The following is a 24,100-nucleotide window of genomic DNA, read 5'->3' on the forward strand; positions in this document are numbered from 1 at the left end:
GGGAACGCGGCAGGGCGAGCGGCAGGGGCGCGCGGCAGGGCGAGCGGCAGGGCGAGCGGCAGGGGGGGTGCGGCAGGGGGGAGAAAGTGGTGAGGGTGAGGTGGCTTGGTGATGGAGAGAGAGAGAGAGAGAGAGAGAGAGAGAGAGAGAGAGAGAGAGAGAGAGAGAGAGAGAGAGAGGATGACGGAGAGTCTGGAAGAGATAAGAAAAAAAAACTGGAGATGTCACGGGGTAAAGGAAAAGGAAGGAAAAAAGAGAAGGAAAAAAAAAGGAAAAGAAAAAAGGGGAAAAAAGAGAAGGAAAAAAAAAAAAGGAAAAGAAAAAAGGAGAAAAAAAAGAAGGAAAAAAAGAAAAGAAAAAAGGAAAAAAAAAAGAAGGAAAAAAAAAGAAAAAAGGAAAAAAAAAAGAAAAAAGAAAAAAGAAAAAAAAAAAGGGAAAGAAATAATAAAAAAGAGAAAAAAATTAAAAGGTTTAGGGTTGATTGGGGTTTGAGGCATTTGGGCAATTGTAAAGAAAAAAAATGGTTTTGAATTTTTTTTGACCATTTTGAAGTTTCGTTTAGTTATTTTTAAACCCTAAATCAATAAACTTTAATATATTTTTATATAAAAAATAATTAAAAATACCATAAAGGGCCTAAATCCTAATATCATATACCATATCCTAAACAATATAGAGTATAGATTATAAAATATATAGGGTTTAATGTATAGATTATAGAGTATAAATAATATACTAATTTCATTTATTCATTATACTAATTTTATTTAACAGTATTTGTCTCCAGCGCACATTATATTCATCTTATATCACATGAAGCCTATTATATATATAATTAGTTTCTTCAATGTTTTTTATCAATTTAGTAGATAATATGTTAAATAAACATATGGTAAAGTTTCATTCAAAATTTCCGTATTTTGATAGTAATTTTCATCGTTTCCATCTAATTTTTGTCGAAATTTAAAAATCTTCGAAATTTCCGTCAAAATTTCCATCGAAATTTCCATCGAAATTTCCTCGAAACCCGAAATTTTATTCCTTGTATATAGGCTATATAGCTCATACAATTATATTCTCACAACATATATTTACATATTAATTATATGACTATTTATTAAGAATAATACATACACTCGTTACATACAAGTTTTTCTTAAAATATAAATAAGACTTCGAGTGGTTGACCACCAAAACTTGGCTCTATCTGGCTGTCTGCCACTTACCCTATTATTATTTTTCGATGAACGTTAAAATGGAATTGAATTGAATTAATCAATATATAATGTGTTATTATTCACACTCTATGCTTTAGTCAATTTCGAACGACCTGTGCATGCAAGACTTTGACGGCTAGAAAAGATAAAGAATGACTTTGACCGTTGATTAGTTTATGAGTCAATACTCTACTCAATATCGTATATGCTTTTTTTTTTTGGGCCAACAATATCGTATATGCTTAACATCAAAAGGTTCATACTTCATAGGCTAGCTTTATATGTTAATTAATTAATTAACCAATTATATATTTAGGGGGCCTCCATATCATTTCGTTGTTGTGTACATATAGGCTAGGTAGTCTCTCTTTTGTTGATTTTTTGGTATTAACTTTATCACTGGAATGCATGGCATGTTGTGAATTGTGATGCTTTCTTCGTTAATTTTCACAGAAGCAAGTTGGACCTCAGTAATATTCAAGCTCTAACTAGCTAGTAACCTCCGTAAAAAAAATCTTGTGACACGAGTACATAGATATATATAATGTACATCTCCCTCACATATTGGGTGTGGGGCGTGTGGCCTAATGAAGTTTGTGTCCCACATTATTTGTATGAGAAATACGTATATCATTCGTGTGAGAAACGACATATTAGATTAATTTGTACAACATGAGTTTTGAATTTTTGATCTTCAACTTTAGAATTGACGTTAACCCTACAGTACTTGGGGACCATTCATAAGTACTAAAGCATTATGGCTGAATGGATTCCTATTTGAAATGATTGCTGAATTTGACCCAAAAAAGAAATGATCGCTGAATTTCCTTACTATGTATAATTTTAGCCTTTTTTATTTTTCCATAGTGAAGAGTTCAATTATAAAAGATTCCTATATATATATAAAGAGACAAAGAAATCTTTTAGAATTGAAAGACATGTTTGAGCTTCTCCTCGCAATCAGATTAGCTAAGGTTGTTTAAGTATATGTTAACAATATGCTTGCTTATGTGGTGATCACTATGACATGGATTAATTATTATTGTAAGGGAAAAGAAGATGAAAAACATGGTTGGTGCCTGGTGGTAACCAATCAAAGTAGCTACCATCAATAATGATCAATACCATCATGCCAAAAATGATCAATAATCCACAAACTTAGAAGAATATTTAATTAAGTGATTAATTTACTTAACAAATTAATAGAATTGATATGGGTTGGGAATCGCCACTGGATCCACTTTGGACCCTTATGTTTTAGTAAACAATTAGGCCGGTTGCAATTCACGCGGATCCACTTTGGACCCTTATGTTTTAGTAAATAAATTAATAGGTTGCGATTCACGTGGGATGGCTATCTAGTTGTTACCATAAATTATTGTGTGTGACTATAACACCATATTGCATAATGATGTGGTGTTATCAATTTATTTAAATTATAACTTGCATATAATCATTAATTTATAAAACCTAAACCCTAAAAAATACCCTTAAAATTATACACGTATTATAATTAAAGTAACATCACGTAATCATGTTACGTGGTGTTACAATAACATACAATAATTTGTCAATTGCCACATTGGGCTCTAAAATTTTCCCTCCCTCGTTTTTCATGTCCAGGGGTAGCTAGGTTTTTCCAAGTATATGTTAATTAGGGTTAGTATTTTTGCCCGACAAATCGACAAACCAACCGATATCGAACCGATTGGTGCGTCGATTTTCTGGATATTCGGTGAAAGCTCAGTTGTCAGTCAATTTTCTCACCGACTGACCATCGTCGAAGTCGAGGTCGGCCCAAATTCTAGAACTGCCAAACGGACCGACATGTGTCTCTCTCATCTCTATCATCCCTGCATCTCTCTCATCTCTCTCAAACCTGTGTCTCTGGGCAGTGAGCACCAGTCTCCACCACCATCTGCATCTCTCTCATCTCGCCGAGCACCACTTGCGATCTCCACCTCCACCACCACCACCACCAGTCTTTCTCCCATTCTCTCTACCTCCCCACCGGTTCCGACATCAACCGACCGCCTCCGACACAATCGAAAACCGACAATCGTTGATTCGATTGAGGTTGGCATTTGTGGTACCTCGACTGCATTCAGTTGATTGTCGATTGCAAGCTTTTGGTTCGGTTTTCAAACCGATACCAGCCCTAATTGTTAACTATATATATATATCTTGCTTATGTGGCGATCATTATGGCATGGATTAATAATTAATTAATATGCAATGAAGAGGCAAAAGAGAAGATAAAAAACATGCATGCATGGTTGGTGGTAAGCAATTAAAGTAGCACCAATAATATTCAAAATTAAAGTAGCAATTCACGTGGAAGAATATTTAATTAAGCGATTAATTTGCTGCAAAAATAGGATTTGATATAGGGAATTGCCATTGGATCCACACATTAGGCCCTCAAGTTAATTTAGTAAACAAATGTATACGTAGGAAAGGTTATGAATCACGTGGGATGGCTAGTTAATTAACTTAGATCTCTTTACTAGTGAAGGAATTTCTTATTTCATTTTGTTTGGATAAATGCCCAAAAGACATTATGTTTAGAATTTCTTAATTCAGTTCTCGATCTCTTTCTCTTTCTAGTACTTCTCCGTTGATCCTACTCGATCTCTAACAATTAAAGTTCGTCCCTAATAACACAAATTTCTGGCTCCACCATATCATATATATATACACGATAGAGTCTGAATTGGAGACGAACTATGTACATACAAAATTAATTAAAGTTATTTTCCAATAGAATAAGCGCAATTGGTTAAAATATGATGGGGTCTAAATTAACCATATGAACCTCTCAACATAGATGATACAATCAGGGGCGGATGCAGGGTGGGGTCAATGGGGTCAATTGACCCCATGAACCCAGAAATGCTAGGCTTGAGGAAAATTTTTGACCCCATAAAGTTTGGGTCTTGGTGGCAGGCGCAAGGGCAAGAATGCATTCAATGTGTTTGTGTAAATGTCTAAACAAGAAAATAAGAACTAGACTGCAGAGAAAGGGGAAGAAAGGCATTAAGGGTGAGTGACAGAGCAGAACCAGACTAGACCCAAGGGCCAAGGCAGAAACGAAGGGCTGAAATGCTGAAGTCAACTCTCCCTGCGCAGCTGCGCGCCTGCGCTCGCTTACGACGTCAGACCCAGAGACGTCATCGCCCCCTGCGTGGCTGCTCCCTCGCGACTGCCTTTGCTCGCTGGGTTAATTTTGCCCCCATAATAGTTGATTTCTGCATCCGCCACTGGATCATACAATAACAAACACATTTTCTTTTTCTCGATAAAGATATAGAGAAATATTATTAATTAAAAAGAAAGGTGATGATCAAGTACATAATCATGTGCTAATTAAAAAGTCATCTAGCCATATAAAGGCATGCTTTGCTAGAGTACTATGATCATCAGACACCATTCATATTACAACTACAACTAGCCATTCCTGGACTGTAGATTAATTAATCAATAACCATGCATGTATTAATCAGTAGCATCAGTAGTCTTGGTTGTGTTATTAACATCATCAACAACAATGTTTCCTGCATTTGTTTTCCCATTTTCTCCATTCGAGCCCATCACTTGATCTGTTCTCATACTCCTGTCAGTGACTCTAAGTACCTGGTTGATTTGTGGAGGGCTCCCTCTACTGGTACTTGACCTTCTAGGTGCTGCAGCACATCTTCTGAAATCAAACAAATTAATTAACATTAATTCTTCATATTAATTATTATATTTATGTTCACAAACATATATGGGGAAGAAATCCTGCAAAATTCTTCTAATTTATCAAATGCAAATATAGTTAACTTGAAAGATCGAGAAGAGAAAGATTAATCTTGCATAATGTTGGGGAATATATACTGATATACATGCAAATTAATTACTATAGAGAAGATGATATTAACTCACATTATCACTGGAGTCTTATTATTATTCTGCAGGGTGCAGGGCTTGGAGTTGATGGACATTTGGAGCATGGTGATCTTTGGCATGAAGCTACTAACTAGAGCCATGATATATGTGATGAACAAAATTAATGAAGAGATTAATTTTTTTTCTATGTTTTGCAGCTTAATTTGCTCAATAACCAAAGCCTAAAACTCACTTGTGAGATCTAACTATAGGGTACCATGGTTCAATTTATAAGCTGTCTGGTGACTCTTTTCTCCAGGTGGTCAAACTGAGACAGCTAAGAAACAAACACCCGAAAAATTCTAAAAAATTAAAAAGAGAATTTGCTGGTAACTTTATTGATAAAATACTCAAACGAGTACCACAGGGGTTGTGTTACTTGTGTACATTTGTGATGAATTATTGAGATTTGGGAGGTCAACTTATGTGGGCATATATTCCTTTTTGGGTTTTCCTTTGTCCATATGGATCTGGGTATAATTTTTTTGTTTTTGTTGAAATGAGGGCAAAAGGCCCAAACTGACAACAAACCAATATGGGCCTGACTTTGTTGTGAAACGATCCAATAAGATTCTGACCAGTTGTTGACTCAACCTGTTTGTTGGTTTCCGTTTACGTAACCATCTCACCCGCCTCGCCGTACTACTGACTACCGAGCTCACCTCGACAGGTGCAAACTCCAAACACATTTATTTCATTTCATTTCAACCAATTCCTCCTCCATGCCAAGGCCAAAGCCACCTCTTTCCCAAAATGCCCTCCAACTTCCTCGCTAATCCCACCTCTACCACTACCCCTACACCCAACACCGCCGAGTCCACCTCCAACGACACCCCAAACGACGCTGTATCACTCTCATCCGCCTCCTCTTCTGCTTCCAAGGAGATGTGGAACTACCTCTGGATTCCCTTCCTAATCTCCTTGTCCAAGGAGCTGAGCTTGGCCAGGGCCCAGTCGCCGATTCTCTTCCCGAGTCAACTCGAACTCGACTCGTCCTCGCCCAGGTGTACGGCTCTCGACCCCAAGCTCAATTACCGCCCGGTCATCGGCATCCTCAGCCACCCCGGCGACGGCGCCTCCGGTCGCCTCAGCAACGCCTCCACCGCCTCGTACATCGCCGCCTCCTACGTCAAGTTCGTCGAATCGGCCGGCGCTCGTGTTATTCCTCTCATCTACAACGAGCCTCCCGATGTTCTTTTCCAGGTCATCACTGTAAAATTAATTCAATTTTCAAAATTTATTTTATAATTCTTTCGTAATCTGCTAGTGTTAATGGGTTTGTGCTGTTTGGAGAAGTTGCTTCTGTGTTGTATAGGTTAGCTTTTTTGAGAATTAACGCAAATGCTGCTTTGCAAAGATGGTACTTTATGTGTTAAGTTAATTTTACTCTTAACCAGAAAAAGTTCTTAGCTTTCCAAAAGCCACAACACGTACCAAAATTTAGCATATATTTTATATTGGCTTTTTTAGCTGGAGAAACAGCACTAGAAATGACGACCCTTTTCACTACCCAGGCCAAAAGAGTCGAAAGTTAGCAAGCTATTTGTACTGGCATTTCTAGTCAAAAACTAAAGCTGGTCTTTGTGATTATTGTTATTTCAGCACTAAGTATAAACTGTCCTCTCCCAGTGATTTTTCTTGTGTTGCTTACAATATACCTTCTGCATTGCAGAAGCTCAATTTGGTCAATGGCGTGCTTTTCACTGGAGGCTGGGCTAAAAGTGGTTTGTATTATGACATAGTTGACAGAATATTTCAGGTTATTATTATACACTCTTTGCAACAAGTTTTGTGCTTGATGATATACAATACACAGTGGTTTGTGCTGCGTAATTTTTCATGCACATATAGCCCTGGCTTGCCAGGCAGCCCAATTAAATCACACTCTTATATTTTGTTTCGGGTAGTTTATTTGCTTTTATGAAGAATTTTTCTATGCTTATGATCTATTCTCTTATCTGCTTTTTGCAGAAAATTTTAGAGAAGAATGATGCTGGAGACCATTTTCCATTATATGCCATCTGCTTAGGTTTTGAACTTCTAACAATGATCATCAGCAGGGTAATCTATCCTTCTCATAGGTCATTGTTTTTCCAACAGCATTCAGTCCCTTGTCTTTCAAATTGCATTTGTTTCACCTTTTTTAATGCAAGCATGTCTAACTAGCCGCTTCCAATGATCAAAGCAGTCAATTGTGTTATTTCCAATGGTGCTTTAAATGATTCAATTGTTAAAGGAAGTAAAACCAGGATTGCTGGCTCTTATATCCTAAACTAATTGCTGCAAGAATGTTATTCCTGCTTTTGTGAATGGCCTTCCTTGGTTTCTTAGGTTGGCAACTTGGCATACAACTTTAGACTATTAGAAACATACCACTTACTGAGCTAGGTACAGTTGAATTTTCAACTTTGCATTCAACATTGAAAATTTGGAATGATATTGTTCGTATCCTTTTTTTCCAGTTAACTAATTGTCATGGTAGTTATGTCACCTTAGTTATGTCAATTAGAGGTAGTGCTGTTTAAAACTTTTGAGTTTCTTATCGTTATCGATGTCTCAGTAATTCCTCTTAATATATTGGTCTTGATTTTATGAATTGACCCCTTTCTTTCTTTCTTCATAATAGAACAAGAAAATTCTTGAGTCATTCAGTGCAACAGATATGGCGTCAACTTTACAATTTACTGAGAACACAAATATTGAAGGAACTGTGTTTCAGAGGTATGTAACTGTGATTCCTCATCTCTGTTTGATATTCTGTGAGTTGTATGAGTTTGCCTTCTGTATCTATATTTGTTACTTATAAGATTTATTTCGATATGGAAGTTTCTGCATGTTACTGTAGATCCGGGCTTATTTAACTTCTGCAGCCACTAAAATAAGAACATTCTTTTGCAGATTTCCTCGAGACTTGCTTAGGAAGTTGAGTACAGATTGTCTTGTTATGCAAAACCACCGTGTGAGTGCTAATCTAGAGTGTTTCATTATGATTCTGAGTTTTGGTCAATCATTTGAAAAGCTTGCTGAGGAAATGACTGATCTATTATGACATGGTTAAATGTTATTGAGACAAGAGCTTCATTTACTTTATATATGATATACTTATGCTTACAAGGCAAAGAAAGGTTTTCAAAATTAACCCGAGTTTTTTATTATACAACGCTACAGTATGGTATCTCACCAGAGACGCTGCAGGAGAACCGTAATCTGTCAAGTTTCTTTAAGGTCTTGACAACTAGTACTGATGAAGATAATAAGGTACTGAATGTAACTGTCTTGTTAAGTTATGTGTGTCATCAAGTCATGACACATTTTTCTTGAATCAATTTACAAAATGTTTTTACCTTGAAGATTCTAATTTTTGTAGTAACACTAATACCAGGTCTATGTCTCCACAGTACATGCATACAGCTATCCTGTGACTGCCTTCCAATGGCATCCAGAGGTATTGGTGTAATGTTGTTCAGTCTTTTATTTATATGTTACTATTAATCTTAAATTTAGCAATACAAGCAACAGAACAATAACACTGTGTTTGAAAATGGAAACATCCTGAGGCTCTTCTTTTAATATGTGCCTTCAGTGATCTCTGTCATAAATAATAAAATGCAGTAGGAGGAAAACTTGCAACCTTGCAAGGAGAAGCTATTATTGTGGAATTATGAATTATTAAATTTTGCTTAATTAACAATCATTTTATGAAAGATTTAAGGCAAAGAACACAACAATTCTTTTCCATTGAAGACAATTGCAATATTGCTATGTTTGTAGTCCAAGAAAAAATTCAATACATATTACCGTTAAACTTGTAAAAATTGCAACAAATAAATTATGCACGCCGTACAAGTTAGGTGAAGAATAGTGAATTAAGAGAAATGAAATAGAAATGACTAGAGTTTGTATCTAAAGTCGTCAAACAGCTATTTTATACATAAATAAAAAAAAGAAGAAGCCATCACGTAGCATTGTATTAAAGCTTTGCTCATCTGGTTTCTTATGTGCAAAATTGTTCTCTCTCTCTTTCTCAACTAAATATGATACAGAAAAATGCTTTTGAATGGGGCTTACCTATGATTCCGCACTCAGAGGATGCCATTCAAGTGACGCAGCACATTGCAAATTTTTTGGTCAGGTTAGGCCTTATGTTTTATCCTTCTGTATCTGTCTTTTAGCTTTACTTGAACTTTTTTTTTAAAACTTTGGTTGAAATGTTGAGTAACACTCTCTTAGGGAGGGGGAGAGCATGTGACAGAGAAAGATGTTGAAACTTTAGGTTTAGGCAACTGCATTATTAGTTTTTCAATATAATAACGACCATAACTAATAAAACAATTTTCCAAGGTGCCATGTCATATTTTAGAATATAACCTAGGTTACTAACTACCAGAAAATGTCAGCAGGTTTATTCAAACCAGAATGGTAGCAAAGTTGAAACTTACTCCAATTTTGAATTTGTGACGCAGTGAGGCAAGGAAGTCATTAAACAGGCCACCAGTTCGGAAAGTCCTTGACAATCTAATCTACAATTACAGTCCAACTTATTGTGGGAAGGCTGGGTAAGCCAAAAGTGCCCTTGAGACTGCATTACTATTTGGATTTGTGCATGAATTCATTAACCTAATCGACATATGCTTTCTGACTGTAGGAAGGGATACGATGAAGTTTACATCTTCACACAACCTTCAATCACAAATTTGTAAAATCGAACTGTACATGGAAATTGTTGTGGACAATGAAAGTGGAAATATTGTAACTGTTTGGAGTGTAAACATTGTATTTATAAGACAGTGGCACTCTCATGAGTGGATACCTATTTGTGCCACCCGATTATTTATATATATAATTACCGAAGTGTTGTCCGGCTGCAAGATTATTGCACAGCCTGCATGTAGAATTGGAACACTTTCTTGAGCTATCTGTTACAACTCTATTTGCCAGTTTCTTGGCAACATGATGTAGCATATTATCTTACAATACAAATGTTTGATTAGGTCTAGTCTATGGAGTAGTCTTTTTTGACATGGTATCAGTCGGACATATACACATGAATGATTTGTTCCAAGAAAATATAAAAGAAAATCATGTACACTTATCAGAATGAATTGATTTGTTGAAAATGATAAAGTACATGCTGTGATTTGTTGATCATATCTTCTCATGTAACGAGGAAAATTTCATGATGTAGTCTCACATTGAGTACAAGATTTTAAGATGAACGTTGAATAAATCACATATATTAAGTGAGTTGAACGGTTGAACCTCATTGATCACATCAATGTTATTGGATACAGCCATCAATAATTGTGAAACGTCTGTGACCTACATGAGACTTGAATTTTTTGGATCATTTCAACTTTGTGAATTATTTTTCCGTTAGAGAGATTAAAAATTATCGTTACACTATCGGTATCGGTCTGTCACGTAGTGTTATTAATCCATATATTACAAAATACGAGTTTATATTTTGAGATGATTTCAACACCATTACTCATGAGACTTCCTATAATTAACACGTGTCTATCCAATCAGCGCGTGCAAATCAGATGTCGTCGACGACTCAAAGGCCAAAACGCAGAGAATGGCGGGAAAAGAAGTGGGCTTTGGGAGGGAAAGTCATTGAAAGATCTATTTGTTACAGCCTTTATTGGTTCTTCTCGTTTGTTATTCTTAGGGGTGGGCATTAATACCGGAATACCGAACCCATATCGATTCCATCTCGTCCCAGACCACTGGCGAGCTTCTCTCGCCGGCGCAAGACCTCCCACAACCCCTCACAGTCGCGAGAACAGCTTGGAGAAGCTCCCCCATCGCTGGCCTTCCACGGTCCCGAACCCGTCCCAAACCCATCCCAAACCCATCCCATACCACATTGTTTGGTTTTGATCGGTACTATGGCCCAAATCGAAACCCTAGGTATACTTCAAGACATCGAAACCCTCGTCTCCGATCAACTTCAAGTGGTACCTACCCCCATCTCTCAATCTTTTACTTTCCTTCTTATTGTTCACATTTATGTAATCGTTCTCTAAATTCACTGTAATCTCTCTGAATGGCCCATCGTTTTGCAGTATCAATTTTACTTCATTTTTCTCTGTTATTATGGAGCTCGTTCTTACTATGGTTTTGCTCAATTTCTCTTTGTTTGGACTAATTTACTGCTCTTTTGACTACATTTGTTTGGTGTCTGCCATACAAATTACCCCTTTGGATCTTTTACTTGCCTTAGCAAGCTGAAAAAATAATATTTTTTGAGGATATGATAATGGGTTTGGTTGCAGAAATGCATTAAGCTAGGGAACACTACATTTAATGTGGAGATTGCATTGTGACTTGTGTTTTTAGTTGAATAGAGATAGTGCTCAAATTTGTTAAAACTGAAAAAAGGAAAAATTTGCTGCAAGATGAGTTCAGATGTGTTTAACCTCACAGAAATTCATGATTTTGGCTAAAGATAGCTATTTTGAATGCTGAGGTGTGTTCTAGGTTAACTACAAATGGCTGAGTCGGAATTACTTGGTGTCTTCCGATGCTGCAAAGAGGTAGGAAACTGTCTTCAAAGCTTCCAGATTGTGGTTTCAGTTTACAAGTGATTGAAAGTTGTAATATATAGGTTGCTCCAGGAGTTTGTTGAAAAACATGGAAATGAGTTGGAAGTAGTTTATGTTTTGGCTGGCCGGTTGAAGAGCGATCCTGTGACTTACAATACAAGGCTTGTTACTGGGCCTAAACTTGCAGGTAAGGTTTAATGGTAGAATATTGTGTACATCGACTTATGCTGGTATTATTTTCAATCTATATCAGAGAGGGCAGGATTTCAATTATATTTTTTTGGAATGTTATTGATGCTATGATATCTTTGAACTTATCCATCCTTTCATGAGCCTTAGACCAACAGTGATTTCACTTTCTTAAATAAATGTCTGAATTTAAGAAAATTGTTCATGCTTTTTGTTGGTCTGTCTTATTATTAAACATTGGGAAAGTGGAAATATTATGGTATTCATTTCTTTCGGCTTTTGTGCAGAAGTAAAACAAGAATTTGATGGCAACTGCTCAGTTCAAGTTTATAGTGTGCAAGCTTGCATCCCAAAGGATCCAGCTGCGTTGTGGAATACTGAATATGTACAAGCAGAGGAACTCTTTAAGCAGGCTCCAATGGTTGAAAATTGCTGGAGAGACAACAGGTAAATTGTCTTCTATTTTACTCCTATATATGCATGGTCTGCTTTGTTTTTCAGAAAATTGAGAGTTTAGGAAGTTGTGGTGCCTTTACAATATTTGGAGTGACTATTTCTTTGATTGTTGTTTGTTTGAGAAATTTAAGCCCTTACTATGAAGCACCTTTATGGTGCTATTCAAGTCTGGTGAATCTAAATTGTTCCCTTTTCAGCTTGGTAATATCATTTACTTAATAGTTTGACCTTTTATTTATAGGGCCCTTTTCCATAAGCACAGAAAGAAGAAGAATATAAATGAAAATGATTTCACTACAAGTATTTAATTTACTTGGCTGATTTTAGGTTTATTAAGCTTATCACCTTTTAATTATCATAAAGAAAATGTGTAGATTAGTAGTTGCAAATGATCTATCACTCTATGCTCTTGAGTCTTGACTTTAAAAAGAAGAAATTGACTTTTGAATAATGTATGAAACTAAGGTAATTTGTTTCTTTTGATCTGGTGGGGGGTTCCCAAAATTGCATTCTTGTTGCATAAGATATTCCAAATTCTGAAAATTTTATAAAATACTTAATTAAGAATTTATGTTTTGGAACTTCTGTTTTCAGCACTCATGCGTGGTTAAATGTTATATTCAGCTGAGTGGTAGTTGTTCTATTCATATTTGTGGTTCCTTTGCTTGAATTTTCATATGTTTTAGTAACATAAAAATATTTGTATATATACAACTACATATGTGATATTTTGGCTTCGTTTCCTTGATTCTCAATATGCTTCTTCAGGTTCTGTGGCATTTCCAATTCCTTTGTTAAGTATAATGTGGAGGGAGCACAATTGAGCATTGAAGCTCCGCATCTTAAAACCAAAGTAGTCGTAGGGCCATCGGAAAGTAATTTAGCTCATCAAAATATTGCAGTTTCAAAACATCTGGAGAATAAAGGACAGCATTCTAGCCCAAAAATTGGTTTACAGGCTCTCAATGTGGTAAAAGATGTTAAAAGTGAAAGCAATGGAACAGGAGTTATTGATCAGGCTAACAAACCTCCTGCAGACAAAGAAAAAGTTCCCCCTCTGCCTGCTAACAAAAAGAAAGTCCAGAATGATAAGAGCTCTTCTGTTTCTGGAGGTTCATTGGCGAATTTGTGGGGTCGTGCATCTGTGAAGTCAAAGTCAAATGCTCCAGCAGAAAATAATAATTTCCTCACTAATCATAGTGGTGGGTTTCCATTTTGCTTTATCTTAAGCAGCTTATAAATTTTATATTTTACCTTCACGGCCATGGTGGATAAGTTAGGAATTTAAAATTCTTTGAGAAGCATTTTAGAAGCAATGGAGGGTTGTTAACTTGTTTTATGTGCTCAATAATTGTATTACTCTCTGAAATATTTCTTTGTATCCTTTTCCCACTTCAGGGGATAGTGCAGAGGCTCAAATTTGCGCCCAAGAAGCAGTACCAGACGTCAGCAGTGACGATGACGGTCAAGATGTCAATTTTAAAAGAGCTTCCAATGGTGAAGGCAGTAGGAAAAGACGGGTTGTCTTTGATTTCTCAGATGATGATGAAGATGCAGTTAATTTAGCTTCACCAGATAATCCAAAAGGGCAATCATGTCAAGATCTGAAAGAAAGTAGCATAGTTTTGGTTTCAGAGAGAACCAATTTGAACTTTGATGAGCAGGTAGAAGATAAACCAAAGGTTAAGGAAGAGATATCAGTTGATGGAGAACCTAACCAACCTTTCAGAGAAGATTCTTCAGTTAGCAAAGGGAGAAACGCTGGGATTTCCCTTACAGAGAAGACACATAGCTGTGTTCCTGAAAAAGATGTGAAGAAAATGGATAAACTGACCAATGCTGCTCCAAGTTCACCTAAAAGAAAAAAGGTTTTGAAGACGCTGATTGATGAACGTGGAAGAGAAGGTACACTGGTTTAATTTTCAACGAATCCCATTTGCAGTACGTTACTTGCCAAGTTGGCATGGCTGTTTCTGCTGTCAATTTAATAACTTGCCCTTATTCAACCAAATATAATAAATCTAATAACTATTTGTTAGTAATTTTTTCTATGGATGATTCCCAGGTCATCTCTTTTGGTACTGCTCACTTCTTGATTTTTTTTTTCTTACAGTAAACTGTTTAATTTTAATATTATTACGGGCTTCTAGTTTCATATGGTTGAAATCAATTAAACATAGATATTTTCTAGCAGTGAGAGATAATCTTCTTCTGTATCACTTTGTTAAAACAAACTATGTCTTTCTTGTTATCTATTACTATTTATTCTTTTACTCTAATTGCTACAGTGACTGAGGTAATCTGGGAGGGAGAGGAGACAGAAGCAAAGAAAGCTGACAGTAGTATAGTTAAGAAAGCTGATAATACAGTTGCCAGTGCTGTTAACAGGTTTTTTTCTTTTTGTTTTTTTTCTTGGATAAGAGGGTTAACAGGTTAATTTAATTCTTTATTGTTATCATTTCTGTTTTATCCATGTTACTTGTGTTATTCAATAAAGACCAGTCCACTTGACTTGTAAGTTAGTTTAAAATTTTAAATTAGCATTGCAAAAGCTTCCTGTGCTTTTTTTTTGGGTGGTTTCTTTCTGACAGGATATCATATTGGTATAATAGTCCACTTGACCTAGGATGCTTGTATCAAAAGAAAAATAGTCCATCTTGTTTTCTTTTACTCTATTCCTTTTCACATCATGCAAATTCTTGATCAATGGGATTACAAACATACCAAATTAGAAATTCACATCTTATTCAACCCACCTCTCTCTAATTTTGCGGGTTGAAACAAATATGGCAAATATCTCTGGCTCACTTTAGAAAAGGGTAATTGTCACTGACCCTGCAACTAGGTAGTGCAGGCTTAAACAACTAGAATATTGCATAATCGTGTTCTGGAGCTATTGCGTCAAACATCAGGGAGAGATGTTAGAAAAACATGTAGATCACTATCAGTCTTGTATACTTGTTCTAGTGATAGAGGCATTTCTGGTTGATTTGATTTCCTACCTTGGGCAAGACAGACTTGATATACTTCTTTTATGCCAACACTTGATTTCATTAATTTTTTCTTGCTCAAGTTTTAGCTTGTGCCTGGTGACTGAACTCTAAATGTTGGATTTATTGATCCAGGCCTCCTGCAGCTAAGAAGTCAGTGGGAAACATTGCTCCAACAAATCCAACTGGCAAAGCAGGAAGCAAGAAAGGAGGAAACAAGGATCCTAAGCAAGGAAATATTCTTTCATTCTTCAAGAAGGTCTAAGGCCTTCTTCAAAGCTCAAGGATGCCTGCAGGAGAACTCTGATTACGTGGTTCTTACAAATTCAAAGTTCCATTTGGTAATATAGGTTTTTGAGTTGGTTAAATCTCGCCTTTGCTTTGTGGTTGGGGGGAGTCACGGGATCTGGGTGGGGTTCATTGTTCTTACATCTTGTTTTATTTTCAAAGATGGAGAGTGGAGAGTGTTTGCTTTTCTTCTCTGCTGCAAATTTAAAGGCTCGAATGTGTATATTCTGTTCTCTTGGATTGATACTCTTGATTATTCAGAATCGTAATCGTACCTTCTAAGTTGATGTTGTATTAGCATGAGTGCAGCATGAGGCCATTTAGCATAATTGGACAATTGGATCATTTATGTTAGTGAATGGCTACAGAAATGAACATGTTTTTTTTTTTTTTTAAGAATATGATCCCCATTTGAAAGATTTTGAAATAATTTGTTGCAGTAAAACCAATCATTGTCTTTCTGCAATCAGCCAAGCAAACATATATATAACTTCGTCATATAGAGTTGAATAAACTGTTTCCACTCCAAAACTGACATAGTAGTCATCGGCAGTCTGGTCATTTCATTCCCCCACTCGGATTCATTTTTCCCCTTAAAGAATTTTTATGAAAGCCAAAGAAGTGCAAGGGAGCTTGTAATAGAACAAATAGTATATTCGACCAAAAAAACAAAAAACAAATAGTATTTGGTTGGTCCCTCTCTGAAAAATCCAAACCCGAAATTGGGATTTTCTTTGTGCCTTAATTACAAGCAGAGGTCTAAAACTAGAACGGCGCGCCACTTTTCTAATGTGGCCGTTGCTTTTCAAATGACATATTTTCTTTCCCAACATCAATAAAACCGGCTAGTTTTGGGGGACAAAAGTGTCATTTACCCACTAAAAACTTCTGCATAAATAATTTGAGCTTCCCTTCATTCTTTTTCTCACAAATTCTCTCCTTCTCTGCTACGCTTTTCATCATCAACTAGAAGTGACTACAAGTACTACTCATTCATCTCTTCAAAGCTCTGCGAGGTATTTTCTGTATCTGTTGATTTTAGAACTTGAGAACATGGATGATGGTGAATTCCATGAAAGTGATAATGATACAGAAGTTAGTCAAACTGGGTCAAGTTGCATATCAACTTTTATATACTCTCAATACAAAATGAGAGAAGGTTTGGCCAAATACATTACTCCAACTGGGCTACTTTTTACTTCTGCTGATCATGTTAGATTTGAAAGGTTCATTGAAGAATATATGCAACCTGAATATTGTAGTGTTCCCCTAAATACCATTAGAGGTGACTGTTTGAAAGCTTTTAATCAAATGAAAAACAAGTTGATATCTGAACTTTCTAGTCTCAATGGTTCAATTTCTTTTACTTCTAATTTTTGGAGTAGTAGTGATAATAGACTTGGTTTTATTTGTGTTACTGCACATTTTATTGATTCTGCTTGGATGTTGCAAAAGAGAATTATTGCTTTTCGTATGATAGAATACCCTCATAATGATAATGCCATATTTCAATGCATGATGGATATATTTAGGGAATATTTAATTGATGATAAAGTTTTTAGTATTACTTTTGATGATGCTATTTATAATGATGCCATCGTTGACATGCTTAAAAATACTTTGCAACCTCCTTATGGTGGTCAATGTTTTCATATGAAATGTTTGTGTCATATGATTAATTTGATTGTACAAGAAGGCTTGAAATTGATGGAAACCCATATAGAAAAAATTAGGGAGGCTATTCTTTATAATGCTTCCTCTCCTACCAGGCAACAAGAATTTTCTGCTTTATGTGAATCTCTTGGTTTGAAATGTAGAAAGTTTAAACCTGACATGAACACTCATTGGAACTCTACTTTTCTCATGTTACAATCTTGTGTGAACTACAATGCTGTGATCAGTGATTTTTACAATGGTAAACAGGGTGGTAGCAATCTTTTATGTGAAACAGATTGGGAAATTAGTTTTGTTTTTATGGAATTTTTGAAAGTTTTTTATTATTCTACATTCTCGTTGAATTCAAATGTTTACTCTCCCACTTCTTGTGATGGTCTTGATCTTTTGTATAGTATTAGTGTTACTTTTTCTAAGCACAGAGGTCATTCAGGGTTTAAAGCAATTCATGAAGTAATGGAATCAAAATTCAAAAATTACTGTGAGTGCATGTTGCCTAATATCTGTTTGGCTGCGGCAATGGACCCTAGAGTTAAAGTGTTTGGTGTGGGACTGATATTAGATGAAATTTCTCAAAATTTAAGCATGCCATTGAATAGAGATGCCAAAGCTGTTGAAATTTTGTTGCATGACCTTTATAAGGTTTATAAATCCAAATTTGCAAACAAAACAAAACCCACTACTGATAGTAATGACAGAAGACTGAATGCTATTGCTATGCTTCAAGAACGTCGGAGACAAATAGAAGCAGCTGCCTTCCCCACTGAAGTTCACAAGTATTTGGAAGTTGATTATGTAGCCTACATGACTGAACAAGAGTACGATAATTTTGATATCTTGGCTTGGTGGAAACTAAATAAAGGGAAATTTCCTGTGCTTTCTCTAATGGCACGTGATATACTAACAACTCCAATGTCTGCAATGGCATCAGAGTTTGTTTTTAGTACTACAGGTAAGCAGGTCTTGGACCATAAGAGGGGCATGCAACCTCCAAAAATCTTGGATTGCATTTTTTGCATGAAGGACTGGGAAGATGCACGACTTCGAGCACAAAGCTGGACAGATGATATGGCTGAGCATTTTGCAGATTTAGATCAAGACAATGATTATCAATGAATTAATTAGCCAAATGTATATTCTCTATATATTTTGAAATTTATAAGGTTCGAGCAATGTTAATGATCGATGGTTGAGTGTGGAACTAGCTACTTTTATTTTTTGGGTTAGAGAACTAGAGGATGTACTCAAACAGAGATGCAATTCTTACTTTTTCCTCAAGCCCTATTATAATTTAAATTTCAGTAATAAAGAAAATGATCATCATATTACACTTATCATATATATCTATCCATTAGGGTTTATCCTCAACTTACTCTGTTTTTACTTTGGTGGTAAGGGTGCCTGTTCAAGAACGTGAAGACCCAGCTCCATGTCAAGACTATGCGTTGCAAGGCCATCTGCTACATGTTCAAACAAAACGTCAGCTGAAAATCTGAACACCATTGTTGTATTCAAACGTTCACCTGAAGTTTTGTTTGAGATAAGGGTTTAAACTGTATGGGTGACTAAATTTATACATTTGGTTTGGTGACTAAAATTGAGGATGATTAGCTAAAGATGATTGTAGTTGGATTCCATGACGATTTTTTACTAAAGATATGCTTTCCATTAATTAGGACAGGAAAAGAAACTGTGGAGATACATTGCATTATTAGTGCCACCCATGCAGAAAGCAAAATATTAGTGTCACCCATCTATAGTTGAAACCCATCTTAATCATCAACTTATTTGCGCAAAACATCATTTTTACCCTGCCACACAATATGGACTTCTATGCCATTTTGAAGCAGCTAAAGGAAACAAAAGTCCAAACTGTTTTGAGAGAGAGAGAGAGAGAGAGAGAGAGAGAGAGAGAGAGAGAGAGAGAGATTCAAACAGTTGTTGCATTCCCGTCCAACTAACCAAAGAAACTTACAGCAAACTAAGAAGAATCCAAGTGAATGCAAATGAAAAAGCATAAGTGACGAACTCTATTAAAGATATGGAAGAGAATGAGAGAACAATATACATGATTTACATTCAATCTTGCGCACAAATTTTGTTAAATCCTCTCCTTGTGTTAATTTTCTCGAATCAAGTTGGTTGGCTCACTCAAAACATACTTGGGTAGTTCATATTTTGCACCTGCAAGAAGTCATGTAAGGGCAAGCCAAGAGGAATTTGAAGATAAAGGGAACAAAATATAAAGGCAAATTTGCCATTATATAAAGATGGAACATGCTTTCTCTATATTTGCACACCATCACGTACATAAACTCATGACAAGGAATGCTTAGACAAGGTACCGATACTTCTAGCCCTTGAGTACCACTAAATCCAACACCCATAAGTTACAAATGTACATACATACACACCCACAATAAAGCATAGACAGCACATAGTACTGATACTTTTAGCCCTTAAGCACAACAATAAGGTTTTTGGTAGACCAAACGAAAATCCTGCATAGTGCAGGAGTTTTTTTGTGTGCAGCAAATAGTTCTGAAGAGAAGTGCAAATTGGATAAGTACCTCTTTCGTCATAGCAAATTGCCAAATCAGCACTTTGAACAATGACCCCAGCACTGTCCACAATCGCTTGTCCAAGGGTTAGATCTGCTTCAGCAGCAGCTCGAAGCGCATCCCAAATCTCTAATGTCCAGGATTAGTGTAATTTATGTTTCAGATAACATGTGTGAAGAATATGACACATGTTTTAAGAGAAGATATCTATAGTAGCAATGCAAAGTCAACCAAGAACCTGATCATAAGAATCTTTTTTCTCTGCTTTTAGGGTTCTGAAAACTAAACTTGATAACTGTTAAAAGTAAAATGAGCTTCTTTTTATGTGTGTGTGTTTCGAGATAAGTGTTATCCTTGGCCAAGTAAGTTGTACAGTGAAAAGAAAATGGCTCCAATAAAACTTTTTTCAGAAGTGTATGATAACAACCAAAAGGAGAGAAAACTGCAAAGGTTGGGTGAACAGTGTAAACCTACAAAATTACTCCCTATCAACAGAATCAGCCATATCAAAATATAGGGAAAAAATATTGAAAAGATTTGGGTGAACTATTGCAGCATGGCATGAGGTGATATTGGGCTGAGTGGTGACTATCAATGAAGAAATTATTGAACTATATACAAAGCCTACCCTCCTTTTCAACCATTGTAGTCCATATAGTTTGTATTTCTATCTAATAATAAGCTCTCATGTCCTTCCCATGATAACCAACACTATTGACCTTTTGCATGTCACATGATGAAATCATCTTTATATTCCAATCTTGGTTCTCCACCTACCTCTGATTTGCCTTCATTTAACAATTTATCCTCACATGTCTTGACCTCATCCACTGGCAAAACCTCATTTCAGTTACAATATTTTCTATAGAGAATGTCCTATGTTACTCAATATACTATATACTAAGGATGCCAACAAAAACAAAATCAGTTTCTTGCGATTAAGACATTTCTTAGGTAAGCACTAGTTCCACATAATACAAACCAAACTGAACTAGAAGTTAAATTTTTAGGATGAGAAATAGTGATATCTAAGGAACAAACACTTTAAAAAGGATAAGCCCCCCACCCCTCTTTCCAACGGAAAAGGGAAACACAAGCCAACACAAGACTAAACTATGCTTAATTATACAGTTAAAACAATCATGCTTAGCCTCTTTTCAGAAAAGATTTATGAAAATCCTATTCCCCTATATTATTGAGAATGTTCAGTCAAAACCGAAGTTCAGGTGTCTTTAATATTCATTTCCATACAGATTCATGAACTATTCCGAATGAACATAAATTTAATGGAACATTTATAGTTTACAATCTCATATTCAACTTCTCTATAACATCCTTGCACCTTATATGAGGGTCATTCAATCTCAATCAGTACATACCAACAATATCCACACCTGCAATTCATTGACCAATATACTTGGTGAGCACTTTGATGGAGATTCCCCAGATATCAAGTGTGCTATATCCAACTTAACACATTTCAAATTGACTTTTAATATAATTATTCTTCATAAGAATGTTAATATTCCTGCTCATTGTTGACTCAAATTATAATTTAACGACCTTAAAAAACCTTAATATTCAACTATTGTATCATGTCAACTTAGCTCTGCCTATAACCCAAAAGGCTGATATCAAGTAAATGAGCGTCGATTACTAAGAGTCTTCAAATAACCATCCAAAGCCATACTCTCTCAAGCCTCCTTTACTTCTTTGACAATCACAGTTCCCTTGCTACTTCCACCCATGTTATATTTTACATTTCATTATTTTTCACTCCATCCACTTATCAACTCACTCTTCTGAACCAATATGCTTTTAAATCTTCATTACACATGATCAAACCATCTAAAATGATTTTCCTTTGTCTTCTTGTTGATTAGTGCAACCCCCACCCTTCAGCAAGTATTTTATCTTTCTTCATATTACCAATTATTCATCTTAACACCCGCATCTCAACTGCCAACATCTAAACTTCTAGAAGCGATAAATGATTGAAAAACTTGTGTGTTTAGTTTGTATATGAATGATGTGAATGTGCAAAGAACAAATGGAAGCCCAAAAATTGCATCTACAAGAAAACCAGAAATAGAATTGTCAAACAAAAAGAATATTTATCCTCAAACACAATCATCACCACAATTTGAATGATCGACAAACAATTAGAATAAGCAGAAAGATTACTCCAACTTAGTCTGTGGATTGAACTCAAACAACTGAAAGGAAACCCTTCACGCATCAATTTATATACATTCAGGGGAAATATTACCTTTCCTGCCTCCATAGTGAGGAGCAGTGTCCCAAAACTCTTCACGCATCTGCATGAGCTGGGTTTTTGTCAATGGCTGAGGATGCTTCCAAGGTTTTGGCTTCCGAATCTTTTTCAAAGCCCCTGTTTAATTTAAAAGTTCTAATTATAGCCTCTGCAGTTACCAGTGCTTTAAAACTCAAACTATCAAGTATCCACCACTTTTTCAATGCAAATTAAAAATTGTTGATATATAAATATAGAAACAGGGTTTACTTATCAAAATTGTAAGAACCTTATTCCATCAATTTGAAGCACATGACAGATAAAACTACTCATTCTCTTTCTCTTGTTTTGCTCTTTTTTCCCAGTGAACTACAAAGAAATGTTAGAATAACTACAAATCCCCATCCAATAATAAACCTGAACCGTTCAATGAACTAGTATAAAAAGGAAAATTCTTGATTTTTCTATATTATGTGCAATGCCTTCCAAGTAAGGCATTCATAAGTTCAAAATGACCTAATTTTCCTTTCAGCTTCTTATCACAGTAGCAAGTGCACATCACATAAATGCATGCGGCTTCCGCATATACAGACTTGCTGAATTTGGGACCTAAAATAATAAACGCATCTAATGCTTTTCAATTTTGATCATATAAATGTAGAGCACGCTGGCTGGAAAATTAATGCCAACAGGCACACATAGATGCTAAGATGAGAAAAAAAATAACACTAACAAAATTGTCTAAATCAAACAAAGCCCAATACGGTAGTTGGCATACATTCTAAGCCTGGCTTTTAAATTTGCAGATTGACAGTGTAAAACAAATTAAGGCCTAAATCAGTCTCCATAACCGCAATTTTCAGATGTTTGATTCTTCATCCAAATACAATGGCAGTGCCTAATCCTCTTTCTAACTCTATCTCCATCCTTTTGAGTACTGGTTATTGAAATTTTTAAGCGAAACAATTTATTATCTATCCCCGCAATTGAAACAAACAAAAAAGCATATGAAATTTGCAAACTATACTACACGCTGATTTTGAAGCTAAAATAACAGTACTTCAACAATAATTCACAAAAATCCAAGAAGATGTAAACAAAGTTCATTGATGCTCCGTTTGGGTGCTGAGAAATTGTTTCGGTAAAAGCAAGAAATTCAGCAGTTTGAGTTAGCTGAGCTGAGCTGAGGTAAGCTCATCCTTGTTCCTGCAAATCAGAATTATCTACAATAATCTCTTCAGAGATTTCATCTTCCGTTTCCTGCATTTTCCGAGCAGCCAAACGGAAGCCAAAGCATCGAAACCGAAAGAAATAATCAGAGAGACAGAGAGAATGATAGAGTGACCTCACCGTCTCCTTTGCTCTGTGCCGATCCAGCACAACCCATTGTACGGAGCGAGAGAGAAGCAAAAAGGAGAGAATTGAAAGCTCTGAGAGAAGTAGAAGACGAAGAAGAAGCAGGAGCTTCAGCTTCGTTAAGACGCAAGCGAAGTCAAAAGGGGAGACAGACCCGACCCGAGTTCCGGTGAGACTCCCTGCGGGTTTTCCGGTGAGAAAGAGAGAGTTGTAATAGTAAAAATACGGGCTTTATTAGATTTTCTTTTAGATTTTTACATTTAATTATGATTTAATTAATCATTGCTCAATTATATATGAACAATGACAGACAACAATAATCACAACATCTTCTACTTTTTTTTCTTCTTTTTTCTTTTTCTATTTTTTCGGTGTGTGTGTGTGAGAGAGATAGAGAGAGTGGTTGGCTGTCACGTTGTGGAGTTTGTAAGGAGGGTCCTTTTTTTTTTTTTTTTTTTTCCACTTTTGTAATTGTAGTGGCCAATGTTTAGCAACAAGCCACTAATCTATACTATACTATTATTAAAAATGGAATCTTTTATTTTTGTTGGATATATGAAATGTTTTTAATATACTCTAATATCATTTTAAACTAATTTAATATTCTCAATCAAAATATTATAATTTTAGTGTTTCTTAA

General features: G+C 35.8%; 5 protein-coding genes across 7 annotated transcripts; 3 read left to right on the top strand and 2 right to left on the bottom strand.

Moving 5' to 3' along the window:
* Positions 1–4,712: 4,712 nt before the first annotated feature.
* Positions 4,713–5,245, bottom strand: LOC147297886 (uncharacterized). The gene is made up of 2 exons (XM_086240804.1): positions 5,142–5,245; positions 4,713–4,914 (listed from the first exon to the last, which is right to left on the bottom strand). Exons 1-2 carry the CDS (start codon positions 5,243–5,245, stop codon positions 4,713–4,715), a joined length of 306 nt encoding a protein of 101 aa, XP_086096930.1.
* Positions 5,246–5,793: 548 nt separating this feature from the next.
* Positions 5,794–10,140, top strand: LOC147297887 (gamma-glutamyl hydrolase 2-like). Its single transcript, XM_086242795.1, has 10 exons — positions 5,794–6,347; positions 6,817–6,903; positions 7,116–7,205; positions 7,771–7,865; positions 8,043–8,103; positions 8,313–8,402; positions 8,527–8,589; positions 9,188–9,276; positions 9,608–9,700; positions 9,790–10,140. The coding sequence occupies exons 1-10, from the start codon at positions 5,898–5,900 to the stop codon at positions 9,842–9,844; spliced, it is 1,173 nt and encodes a 390-aa protein (XP_086098921.1). The 5' UTR covers positions 5,794–5,897; the 3' UTR covers positions 9,845–10,140.
* Positions 10,141–10,737: 597 nt separating this feature from the next.
* Positions 10,738–15,982, top strand: POLD3 (DNA-directed DNA polymerase). 2 transcript variants are annotated; one of them, XM_086229048.1, is made up of 8 exons: positions 10,738–11,104; positions 11,628–11,683; positions 11,755–11,879; positions 12,169–12,328; positions 13,106–13,539; positions 13,736–14,242; positions 14,626–14,725; positions 15,463–15,982. In XM_086229048.1, the coding sequence occupies exons 1-8, from the start codon at positions 11,036–11,038 to the stop codon at positions 15,590–15,592; spliced, it is 1,581 nt and encodes a 526-aa protein (XP_086085174.1). In that variant the 5' UTR covers positions 10,738–11,035; the 3' UTR covers positions 15,593–15,982. The 2 variants fall into 2 exon arrangements, with proteins under 2 accessions (XP_086085174.1, XP_086085175.1); XM_086229049.1 differs by having other exon boundaries at positions 12,172–12,328.
* A 686-nt stretch (positions 15,983–16,668) lies between these two features.
* LOC147297889 (zinc finger BED domain-containing protein RICESLEEPER 2-like) lies at positions 16,669–18,495 on the top strand. The gene has a single exon (XM_086240854.1). It carries the CDS (start codon positions 16,669–16,671, stop codon positions 18,403–18,405), a length of 1,737 nt encoding a protein of 578 aa, XP_086096980.1. The 3' UTR covers positions 18,406–18,495.
* An 89-nt stretch (positions 18,496–18,584) lies between these two features.
* LOC147297890 (uncharacterized) lies at positions 18,585–23,833 on the bottom strand. 2 transcript variants are annotated; one of them, XM_086229960.1, is made up of 4 exons: positions 23,455–23,833; positions 22,120–22,242; positions 19,860–19,979; positions 18,585–18,749 (listed from the first exon to the last, which is right to left on the bottom strand). In XM_086229960.1, exons 1-4 carry the CDS (start codon positions 23,489–23,491, stop codon positions 18,670–18,672), a joined length of 360 nt encoding a protein of 119 aa, XP_086086086.1. In that variant the 5' UTR covers positions 23,492–23,833; the 3' UTR covers positions 18,585–18,669. The 2 variants fall into 2 exon arrangements, with proteins under 2 accessions (XP_086086086.1, XP_086086087.1); XM_086229961.1 differs by lacking the exon at positions 18,585–18,749 and adding an exon at positions 19,297–19,473.
* Positions 23,834–24,100: the final 267 nt, after the last annotated feature.

The sequence above is a fragment of the Dryas octopetala genome, chromosome 1 (assembly GCF_963921425.1).
Source record: "Dryas octopetala chromosome 1, drDryOcto1.1, whole genome shotgun sequence".
In the NCBI taxonomy this organism is placed as follows: Eukaryota; Viridiplantae; Streptophyta; class Magnoliopsida; order Rosales; family Rosaceae; genus Dryas; species Dryas octopetala.